At 48.0% G+C, this 12,500-nt stretch overlaps 1 protein-coding gene across 1 annotated transcript in view; it reads left to right on the top strand.

The window, feature by feature from the left end:
• Window positions 1-12,500, top strand: part of CLIP4 (CAP-Gly domain containing linker protein family member 4) — a 149,934-nt gene that overhangs the window by 70,180 nt on the left and 67,254 nt on the right. The window contains 2 exon segments of the mRNA XM_082249783.1: window positions 9,341-9,476; window positions 10,836-10,991. Of these exon segments, the coding sequence (XP_082105909.1) occupies window positions 9,341-9,476; window positions 10,836-10,991 (292 nt within the window).

Genomic DNA, 12,500 nt, shown 5'->3' on the forward strand with positions numbered 1-12,500 from the left:
CCCCTGTTAAGTTTTTAATTGCTGGCCGTGTCCCTGTTAGGATGATTCTCTCTCGCTCTCGCTCTCTCTCTCGTTCTTTCTCCTCTCTCTCTTTCTCCTCTCTCTCTCTCTCTCCCTCTCTCTCTCTCCTCCTCTCTCTCTCTCTCCTCTCTCTCCTCTCTCTCTCTCTCCTCTCTCTCTCTCTCCTCTCTCTCTCTCTCCTCTCTCTCTCTCTCCTCTCTCTCTCTCTCTTCTCTCTCTCTCATCTCTCTCCTCTCTCTCTCTCTCTCTCTCTCTCTCCTCTCTCTCTCTCCTCTCTCTCTCTCCTCTCTCTCTCTCCTCTCTCTCTCTCCTCTCTCTCTCTCCTCTCTCTCTCTCTCTCTCTCTCTCTCTCTCTTCTCTCCTCTCTCTCTCCTCTCTCTCTCTCTCCTCTCTCTCTCTCTCTCTCTCCTCTCTCTCTCTCTCTCTCTCCTCTCTCTCTCTCTCTCTCTCTCTCCTCTCTCTCTCTCTCTCTCTCTCTCTCTCTCTCCTCTCTCTCTCTCTCTCCTCTCTCTCTCCTCTCTCTCTCTCTCTCTCGTTCTTTCTCTCTCTCTCGTTCTTTCTCTCTCTCTCGTTCTTTCTCTCTCTCTCGTTCTTTCTCTCTCCCTCTCGTTCTTTCTCTCTCTCGTTCTTTCTCTCTCTCGTTCTTTCTCTCTCTAGTTCTTTCTCTCTCTCTCTCGTTCTTTCTCTCTCTCTCTCGTTCTTTCTCTCTCTCTCTCGTTCTTTCTCTCTCTCTCTCGTTTCTTTCTCTCTCTCGTTCTTTCTCTCTTGTTGTTCCTCCCTTCTTGTGTGTTTACAGAATTATAAATCCTTCTCCGGCCCCCCTTCAATCTTGCACAGGTGTATCGCTCCCTCCCCCTTCAGTCTTGCACAGGTGTAGCTCCTCCTCCCCCTTCAGTCTTGCTCAGGTGTATCGGCTCCTCCCCCTTCAGTCTTGCACAGGTGTAGCAGGCTCCACCCCCTTCAGTCTTGCACAGGTGTAGCGCCTCCTCCCCCTTCAGTCTTGCACAGGTGTAGCGCCTCCTCCCCCTTCAGTCTTGCACAGGTGTAGCGCCTCCTCCCCCTTCAGTCTTGCACAGGTGTAGCAGCGCCTCCTCCCCCTTCAGTCTTGCACAGGTGTAGCAGCGCCTCCTCCCCCTTCGATCTTGCACAGGTGTAGCAGCGCCTCCTCCCCCTTCAGTCTTGCACAGGTGTAGCGCCTCCTCCCCCTTCAGTCTTGCACAGGTGTAGCAGCGCCTCCTCCCCCTTCAGTCTTGCACAGGTGTAGCAGCGCCTCCTCCCCCTTCAGTCTTGCACAGGTGTAGCAGCGCCTCCTCCCCCTTCAGTCTTGCACAGGTGTAGCGCCTCCTCCCCCTTCAGTCTTGCACAGGTGTACCGGCTCCTCCCCTTCAGTCTTGCACAGGTGTAACGGCTCCTCCCCCTTCAGTCTTGCACAGGTGTAACGGCTCCCCTCCTGGACTGAAATGGCTTCCTCTGACTTCACTGCACACTGTGAGCTTCTCATAATGTGCATTAGAAGCTGCAGCAAGTCAGTCTGCCTGGCTGGAGGACGTCCAGCATCATCTAGCCCATGGGTGTCCAAGCTCCAGCTGTTGTGGAACTATGGTCCCATCATGCCTCTGCCTTTAGTAATCCATGCTTCATGCCTCATTGGACAAATATCGCCACCTTTGGTATTAGCGGGACGAATAGCTGTTGTATCATTGGAGAATCGTTTCCTATTGTTATCCCCGGGTGATAAAGTGCCATAATCAGGGAGATAAAATCAATGATTTCTATTTTTTTTTTTTTAAATAAAAAAAAAATTGGATTTGTTTTGATCTAAATCATTTTTTTTTTTTCCACCAAATTTATTTTAATAGAATGCTTTTGGGATAAAAATCTATCCAAACATAGTTTTCTTTTTAAGATACATTATTCATTTAATTTATTCAGCATGAAATGGAGCTTAGTTATGTAGCATGAGGCTGAATATTCTGCAATATTTACATTTTTGGTAAACTCATTTAATGAATGAAAGCTGAGATAACATTCACCGCATTGATGCAGTCACACAATTTCCCACTACCAGCAAGAATGAGTCCTTACATTTGAGGGCCGGATAAAGGCAAGCAAAGGGCCACATCTGGCCCCCGGGCCACAGTTTTGGAGACCACTGATCCAGCCCTTTTCTCCCCAGTCTGACTGTCCCTGGCCCCGCCCCTTTCATTGGATTTTCATTTCTTTCAAGCACGGATGCTCAGTATCACATGTGGGCGTCACCCTATGTAAATACAGGCTGTCTAGGAACGCCCACTCCTCCAACTGACACCCTCCCATCAAACATATTGATGTTTCCATAACTCCTCCCATTGCTTGCGTCAGGACTGAGCGGGGTACTGAGGGAGGGGGGGTGGTGATATCAGGAAGCTATGTACAGCCCCCCTGCTGGCCCCTCCCACCAGCCATCATCTGCATGCATTGCATAGAGAAGCATATAAAACAAAAAAGCCCAACAGTTTTGAAAAAACCATGTATTTCGTTCATAACCATTGGGTTATACTGCCCCCTACAGGAGTAGGACTCTAGGCAGAAAGAATCTGTCTCCGCCTAATGGGTGGTCCCAGGGATATACTCCCTCTCTCTGCTATAGGCACTCTCTATGGCAGGCGGTCCGGATCCGGACCCAGTTAATGTCTCATCTGGACCCCTGTGGTCCCACCCTTTTAGAGTTATTCTGCCCACAGCCATCACCACTGCCAGTCTCACAGAGCCAACAGGTGGAGGCAGGACAGCTATAGACAAAGGGCGGGGGCTACCCAAGTTAACAAGCAGGTGATTGGTTGCGAGGATACAGGGCGGCCATTGCACAAACATGCAATTCGGACCTCTGCTGAAAGAATATTTTACTGACTGGACTGGGGGTGCTATGGGAAGCACAGCCTGATGTGCTTTAGACTGTGGGGGCCTTACCATCCCTAACATGTGATGCCCCCCTCCCCCTCCTTCTCCCATGTGAACTCTGCCCCCATGGAACCGGTCTACCCTTTGTCCTGGCCCCGCTTTGACCTTCGTGTGCAGCAGCAACTTAGAGTCTGGGGTGGGCGAAGCTGGGAAGGAGAGGCACTCGGCACAGAGGTAGTTCCCCCCCCACAGTGCACAATCGCAAAGCGTGTCATTGGTTGCCAGGATGCCGGCGGTCCTGGCAACCAATGACTGGGAAGTTTGAGTGGGGAGGGAGGAGCTGGGATGTCTTACTGGCTGCAGGGCGGATACTCCCTGTTGAGTTGTTCCAGCACCGGGACTCCAGCCCAGATCCGCGGGACCCCGGGACTTCAAATCGCAGGACGGTTGGGAGGTATGCCCATCACTTCCGGGTCAGCAACAAGAAGGGGAGGAGAGCGGAGCCCAGGATACATAGTGGGGGGGGGGGTGTGTGAAAGCATTCGGGCAGCAATTTCTTGTCGCCATGGTGATCTGGTGCCTGGGACTTGTCGAGCTCTGTAGTAATGTATTGTTGTCTTTTTGCTATCATTTTTCTGCACATGTTTCTTATTGTTTTATTTTGTTTTGTGGAATTTTTACCCCTGAGGAAGATTGTAAAGCTCAGTTGAAACGCGTCGGAGAATCTTTGGCAGAACTGAACCGTTTTAGGAATTGTCTGCCCTATTTCTTAGGGTTTTGTTGTCATCCGAGTTTTTTTTTCTAACTTCACCAGACACCGATATTATCTGCACGTCTTTTTATATTCTAGAATAAAAATGCGACGTTATGATAAATTCCATGTCGCTGCAATAAAGTCCTTCCGGTAGAAATTCTTCCTCCAGATATTGCAAAAGGAGAACAGATATTGGGGTGTCACCCTGCGCAGGTGTGCCCCCTCTTTAGTTTTCATACACTGCACCTGCACTCCCCCCCCCCCCCCCCCCCCCCGGGATTCCAGTGGCTCCTCTCACCGATTGTCTTCCTGATTTCCTTCTTCGGTGATTGATGTGTTTTCCCAAACTGGCGGCAATTAACCTGTCACCGTCTGACACGCAGATTACAGCGCGATATTTCTGGTCTCTATCATATCTGGCGGCACACGAGGAATAATTTGCTGAAGCAATTAAAGTTGGAGGATGATTGAGAGGAAATGAGGCGGTCCAGTAAATATTGTGCAGAGCGATTTGTAATCTCATTCAGAGGGCAATACCGATTATTGGCCAGCAGGGGGCTCTGTTTCCTATGAAGTGCATTAAATTTATTTCTCTGCTCAATCCTGAATGAGGCAGACAAGGAGCGCAGGTCAGTATGCAGGCCACATGCTTGCGGTATGACCTAGCTTCGCATTGTTTTTAATGCCCGGGGGGGGGGGGGGGGAGCAGGTGCTGGTGTCTGCAAGAGTTCGCCAGTGATAATCCGGAAATTTAGGGACATTGGTGCAAAAAACCCCAAAAAACTTGGCAATTGTTTCATAAGGATTATTTAAAGTGATATTGTATATAATAAAATATAGTATTTTTTTACTATATATCAATATATTATTTTTATATGTGTGTGGTGTGTGTGTATGCGATTATTTATATTTTAGGGATAGACCGATTATTGGCAAGACCGATATATCGGTGACCGATATGTACTTTCCCCCGATATATCGGTATCGGCCCCAGAACTGGTGGATATTGCCGCTTTTAATGTGATGTCATTCTGCCTTCTTAGGCCGCCTCCCTCACCTTGGACAGCCTCGCCTGGAGTCAGGACTAGGGAGTGTATCACAGCCATACACCCACCCACAGCAGCCTGGTGCCAGCCAGCCAGCCACCCACATCCACAGGCAGTGTACCAGTCAGCCACCCATCCGCCACAGGGTGCCAGACAGCCAGCCGCCCACAGCCCCTGTGCCAGCCATCCACCACAGGGTGCCAGCCATTAAGCATTAAACAAAAATTAACATGTTCAATACCAAATTTATGTCAAAAATTTGTCTTTATTTTTCAAAACTTTAAATGTACAAAATATCGGCCGATACCGATACTTTCTGACCAAAATATCGGTATCGGCCCTGAAAAAGCCATATCGGTCTACAGTATCCCTATTATATAAAATTTGAGGGGTAAAGCTTGGTCTGGCTCGGATCTCTGGGTCGAGGCGTAAGGTGAGAGGCTCGGATCTCTGGGTCGAGGTGTAAGGTGAGAGGCTCGGATCTCTGGGTCGAGGCGTAAGGTGAGAGGCTCGGATCTCTGGGTCAAGGCGTAAGGTGAGAGGCTCGGATCTCTGGGTCGAGGTGTAAGGTGAGAGGCTCGGATCTCTGGGTCGAGGCGTAAGGTGAGAGGCTCGGATCTCTGGGTCAAGGCGTAAGGTGAGAGGCTCGGATCTCTGGGTCGAGGTGTAAGGTGAGAGGCTCGGATCTCTGGGTCAAGGCGTAAGGTGAGAGGCTCGGATCTCTGGGTCAAGGCGTAAGGTGAGAGGCTCGGATCTCTGGGTCAAGGCGTAAGGTGAGAGGCTCGGATCTCTGGGTCAAGGCGTAAGGTGAGAGGCTCGGATCTCTGGGTCAAGGCGTAAGGTGAGAGGCTCGGATCTCTGGGTCGAGGCGTAAGGTGAGAGGCTCGGATCTCTGGGTCGAGGTGTAAGGTGAGAGGCTCGGATCTCTGGGTCGAGGTGTAAGGTGAGAGGCTCGGATCTCTGGGTCAAGGCGTAAGGTGAGAGGCTCGGATCTCTGGGTCGAGGTGTAAGGTGAGAGGCTCGGATCTCTGGGTCAAGGCGTAAGGTGAGAGGCTCGGATCTCTGGGTCGAGGTGTAAGGTGAGAGGCTCGGATCTCTGGGTCGAGGTGTAAGGTGAGAGGCTCGGATCTCTGGGTCGAGGTGTAAGGTGAGAGGCTCGGATCTCTGGGTCGAGGTGTAAGGTGAGAGGCTCGGATCTCTGGGTCGAGGTGTAAGGTGAGAGGCTCGGATCTCTGGGTCGAGGTGTAAGGTGAGAGGCTCGGATCTCTGGGTCGAGGTGTAAGGTGAGAGGCTCGGATCTCTGGGTCGAGGTGTAAGGTGAGAGGCTCGGATCTCTGGGTCGAGGTGTAAGGTGAGAGGCTCGGATCTCTGGGTCGAGGTGTAAGGTGAGAGGCTCGGATCTCTGGGTCGAGGTGTAAGGTGAGAGGCTCGGATCTCTGGGTCGAGGTGTAAGGTGAGAGGCTCGGATCTCTGGGTCAAGGCGTTAAGGTGAGAGGCTCGGATCTCTGGGTCGAGGTGTAAGGTGAGAGGCTCGGATCTCTGGGTCAAGGCGTTAAGGTGAGAGGCTCGGATCTCCGGGTCGAGGTGTAAGGTGAGAGGCTCGGATCTCTGGATCGAGGTGTAAGGTGAGAGGCTCGGATCTCTGGTGATGGTGGAGTGGAGCACATTATTTTCTATTAACCACCATTATTGGGTGACTCCAAGCTTTGGACACTGAAACTGCACTTTTTATTTTATATACAGACTGATTTTGAATATATGTTACACTATGATTCTGGCGCAGCACTTTTGACGTTTGATTAATTTATCCCTAATATATATATAGAGAGAGAGAGAGAGAGATAATATTTTTTGTACATCATTTCTGTATTATTTTATCAGCAGCGGATTTTGTTGGGTCATCTCTGTGCGCTGCTGGTTTTCCTACGGCCTCTTTGCAGACATTTCCTGTCTCCATGCTCTCCAGCAATGGGGGGTTTCCTGATGGTGACAACGGTGCACTGTGAGTTTTTAACCCCTTCCTTCCGGCCTTTTAAAAGTTCTAGGGAGCGGTGATATCCCCTGCTCTTCCCCGATCGTCGGGGATCGAGTGAGGAAATCCGCCCACTTGTGTAAACAAAGCAGGCGGATCTCCTCTGTGACAGATAGTGACAGATTACAGGATTCAGCATAGCTCAACCTGCGATCTGTCCCTGTGTCACACAGTCCCCTCCCCCCACACACGTCAGTAAGCACGAGGCATACATTTAACCCCTTGATCACCAACAATGTTAACCCCTTCCCTGCCAGTGTCATTAGTACAGTATCAGTACATATTTATAGCACTGATTACTGTAGTGATGTCACTGGTCCCCCCCCCCCCCCCCCCCCAAAAGTGTCATAAATGTCAGTCAAGGGTCCGATCTGTCCGCCACAATGTCACAGTCCCGCAAAAAAAATCGCAGATCGCTGCCATTACTCGTTAAAAAGAAAAAAAAACATAAAAATGACAAAAATCTTTCCCGTAGTTAGTAGCTGCGATAACTTTTGCTCAAACCAATCAAAATACGCTTATTGTGATTTTTTATTTTTTTTTACCAAACATTTGTAGCAGAAAACAAATTGGCCTAAAATGTTAAAAAATTTTGATTTTTACATTTTTTTGGGGGGGGGGGGGGAATTTCATATAAAAAAATGTGAAAAATATTGTTGTTTTTTCAGAATTGTCGCTCTTTTTTTTGTTTATAGCGCAAAAAGTAAAAATCCCACAGGTGATCAAATACCACCAAAAGAAAGCTCTGTTTGTGGGGAAAAAAAGGACATAAATTTAATTTGGGTACAACATCGCACGCCCGCGCAATTGTCCGTTAAAGTAACGCAGTGCCGAATCGCAAAATATAGCCTGGTCAGGAATGGGGTAAAATCTTCCGCTCTTAAAGCGCTTAAAAATACGCTCATTGAGAATTTTTTTGTCAAAGACATGTAGCTAAATACATTCTGGCCTAAATATATAACAAAAATTGAATATTTTTTAACTGTCAAAGTAGAAAAATATTGTTATTTTTTCAAAATTTTCGCATTTTTTTATTATCGCAAAAAATGAAAAGCGCAGAGGTGATCAAATACCACCAAAAGAAAGCTCTGTTTGTGGGGAAAAAAAAGACGTAAATTTAGTTTGGGTACAGCGTTGCATGAACGCGCAATTGTCAGTTAAAGTCGCACAGTGCCGAATCGCAAAAAGTGGCCCAGACGTAAGACAGCAAAATCCTCTGGTGGTTAATGTTAAAATTGAGGACTGAGAGCTCCATCAGCTCCTGTCTTTTTCTCTGACCCCCGGGGGGGGTGTCACCAGAAGTACTTGACCAATAAACACTGGGGCCATGGGCGGCCCCGGAAGCTTAGCAAAATGCCAAGACACCTCCCGCTTAGACCGATTACTAACAGAACTCATATCTCGAAATGTGTAATGGTTACATTCTTGAAACTGATATTTTATTGTCCGGCATTAAATTTATTATCCACAGACACTAAACACGGGTTATCTCGGAATAACCTCTGACCCGTAAGGCATCCGATCGCTAGCTTGTCTTCCCTAGGATTGAATGTAATCGTTTTTGATCTTAATTCGATTGGTATTTTATTTGGCATTCAAATATATAATTTCAAGAGACATATCTTGGTTGTGTGTAAAGTTATGATTTTGTGTGTAACTGTGTCTAAATAACAGAGCTCTTGAATGCTCTGTTATACAACCCATTAGCCATATGGCTTTGCTCAGATTACACCATAGCTCTGGGCAGGAAGAGACATATCGCCTAGGAGGTCTGTCTGCTGCTTAGATAAGAGTTTTTTGAAGCCTTGCATACTAATGCAAAAAGGGACCCAGGGGGTTATTAACACTGCAAAAAGGAGCTGGGGTGAGGGGCTGGTAAAGCAATGACCTTTTTGGTTTTGAAAACTGTCAGCTGAGCTCTGAAACACAAAATGGTTGGTTTCGTATCCCGGCGCAGGATATTCAGTATACAATACCATTACAGTCCTGTGGACAAATTCTCCCACCTGAGCTGTGGATCTCTGCAGCTCCTCCAGAGTTCCCATGGGCCTCTTGGCTGCTTCTCTGATGAATGCTCTCCTTGCCCAGCCGGTCAGTTTAGGTGGAAGGCAATGTCTTGGTAGAGGCCCGGCCGGTCAGTTTAGGTGGATGGCCATGTCTTGGTAGGGGCCCAGCTGGTCAGTTTAGGTGGACGGCCATGTCTTGGTAGGGTTGCAGTTGTGCCATACTCTTTCCATTTTCCCATGATGGATTGATCAGCACTCCGTGAGATGGTCAAAGCTTGGGAGATTTTTTTATAACCTAACCCTGCTTTACACTTCTCCACAACTTTATCCCTGACCTGTCTGGTGTGTTCCTTGGCCTTCATGATGCTGATTGGTCACTAAGGTTCTCTAACAAACCTCTGAGGGCTTCACAGAACAGGCGCTGTATGTAGTAACTGGCAGGATGATGATTGGAGGGGTAATACAAACACTGCTATTGGCTGCTTTCCTCCATATTCTCAGTTGGATTAAAAACAAAAATTTAAATAAAATCTTTTTTTTAATGACCTCAGGAAATCCTCAGCTCAGCGCTGTCATTCTCCTCCCATTTCTCCTCCCATAGGTCGGTACGCTGAGGTTCTGCGGCTCCACCCAGTTTGCCACCGGCCAATGGGCTGGCATTGAAATGGACGAATCTGAAGGAAAGAATGATGGGAGTGTGGGCGGAGTTCAGTACTTCAAGTGCCCGCCCAAACACGGTAAGGGTGCCGCTTCCTCCTCCACTATCTGACCACACCCCTCACCTTATATACAGATTACTCATCCATCACCACTATCTGACCACACCCCTCACCTTATATACAGATTACTGATCCATCACCGCTTCCTCCTCCACTATCTGACCACACCCCTCACCTTATATACAGATTACTGATCCATCACCACTTCCTCCTCCACTATCTGACCACACCCCTCACCTTATATACAGATTACTGATCCGTCACCGCTTCCTCCTCCACTATCTGACCACACCCCTCACCTTATATACAGATTACTGATCCATCACCGCTTCCTCCTCCACTATCTGACCACACCCCTCACCTTATATACAGATTAGTGATACATCACCGCTTCCCCCTCCACTATCTGACCACACCCCCGACCTTATATACAGATTACTGATCCATCACCACTTCCTCCTCCACTATCTGACCACACCCCTCACCTTATATACAGATTAGTGATACATCACCGCTTCCCCCTCCACTATCTGACCACACCCCCGACCTTATATACAGATTACTGATCCATCACTGCTTCCTCCTCCACTATCTGACCACACCCCTCACCTTATATACAGATTACTGATCCATCACCGCTTCCTCCTCCACTATCTGACCACACCCCTCACCTTATATACAGATTACTGATCCATCCCCACTATCTGACCACACCCCTCACCTTTATATACAGATTACTGATCCATCACCTCTTCCTCCTCCACTATCTGACCACACCCCTCACCTTATATACAGATTACTGATCCATCACTGCTTCCTCCTCCACTATCTGACCACACCCCTCACCTTATATACAGATTACTGATCCATCACCGCTTCCTCCTCCACTATCTGACCACACCCCTCACCTTATATACAGATTACTGATCCATCACTGCTTCCTCCTCCACTATCTGACCACACCCCTCACCTTATATACAGATTACTGATCCATCACCGCTTCCTCCTCCACTATCTGACCACACCCCTAACCTTATATACAGATTACTGATCCATCACCGCTTCCTCCTCCACTATCTGACCACACCCCTCACCTTATATACAGATTACTGATCCATCACCGCTTCCTCCTCCACTATCTGACCACACCCCCACCTTATATACAGATTACTGATCCATCACCGCTTCCTCCTCCACTATCTGACCACACCCCTCACCTTATATACAGATTACTGATCCATCACCGCTTCCTCCTCCACTATCTGACCACACACATTATATGAAGATGTTTGAAATTGAAGCTCTTGCCATAATTTGTAGCGATTGATGGATCTTCCGGTCGCTCATCCATGGATCCGGGCTTTGATCTCTCCGCAGGTATTTTTGCTCCGCTGTCGAAGATCAGACGGGCCAATGAGACGATGAGGACTTTCATCAGAAGTTCATCTATAAAAACCCCGACGTCCGCCCCGACCTCCGCCAAATCCCCCACAAAGATCGACCTGAGCCGCGTGACTTCTAAAATTAACACGGGTGAGTCCGGGAGCCGTCAGTGCCGTATATGGGGGAGGAGTAAAGGTGGGGGAGGGGTGGGTGCAGAGTGTAAGGTCCAATCCCATCGATCATTTGTAAAGGTGAGATCTCACAATGGATACATTGTATATTTCTTTGCAGCACTAATAAGGTCCATGTTGTACAATTCTGGAATGATCCGGTTTGTCATTATTCGGCTTTCTCATCTGCGGCACACAATCTAGAACGATCGTTTTCTAGTTATCGCTGATTATTACCCCGGAGCCGCCTCTGAAGTCTTTATTCATCTTCTTAATTGTGAAATGCCACAGCGCCGCTACTCTACTTATTACACCTCGCGGAATATTTCACCTTCCCCGGTAATGTCAGCCAATCACTGAGCCCCACGAGCAGCGCCTGCGGTGAGCGCGGGGTTACCCAGACCAATTATTTCTGTTTAATGATAATATCCACTTACTGACCGTAAGTGGATACCATGGATTACTGGAACCATCTCCTGTGCTCTGATGAGACCAAGATAAACTTATTTGGCTCAGATGGTGTCAGGCGTGTGTGGGGGCAACCAGGTGAGGAGTACAAAGACAAGTGTGTCTTCCTACAGTCAGGCATGGTGGTGGGAGTGTCATGGTCTGGGGCTGCATGAGTGCTGCCGGCACTGGGGATCTACAGATCATTGAGGGAACCATGAATGCCAACATGTACTGTGACATACTGAAGCAGAGCATGATCCCCTCCCTTCAGAGACTGGGGGGCAGGGCAATATTCCAACATAACGACCCCAAACACCTCCAAGATGACCACTGCCTTGCTAAAGAAGCTGAGGGTAAAGGTGATGGACTGGCCAAGCGTCTCCAGACCTAAACCCTATTGATCATCTGTGGGACATCCTCAAACAGAAGGTGGAGGAGGGGAAGATCTCTAACATCCACCAGCTCTGTGATGTCATCATGGAGGAGGGGAAGAGGACTCCAGTGACAACCTGTGAAGCTCTGGTGAACTCCATGCCTAAGAGGGTTAAGGCAGTGCTGGAAAATAATGGTGGCCACACAAAATATTGACACTTTGGGCCCAATTTGGACATTATCACTTAGGGGTGTACTGACTTTTGTTGCCAGCGGTTTAGACATTAATGGCTGTGTGTTGAGTTATTTTGAGGGGACAGTAAATTTACACTGTTATACAAGCTGTACACTCACTACTTTACATTGTAGCAAAGTCTCATTTCTTCAGTGTTGTCACATGGGAGGGGTGTACTTACTTTTGTGAGAGACTGTATATACGTTGCGGTTTACCAGGATTATGGGTGACGATAATGACATAACCATCGTATTTATTTTTCTGCCAGTGATTCTCTTTCTCATAAAAGTGATCTGAGGGGAAGTTTATATTTCTTGTAATGGAAATAAAAGTGATCAAATAAAAAAATATTTTAAAGGGACAGTGTAAAAATAAAATAAATAGGAGAAAATTTTCTTTAAAGCATCCCCACCCCCCTCCTGCTCGCGCAAA

Source organism: Pelophylax lessonae (assembly GCF_965119305.1).
Source record: "Pelophylax lessonae genome assembly, chromosome: 3".
NCBI classification, from domain to species: domain Eukaryota; kingdom Metazoa; phylum Chordata; class Amphibia; order Anura; family Ranidae; genus Pelophylax; species Pelophylax lessonae.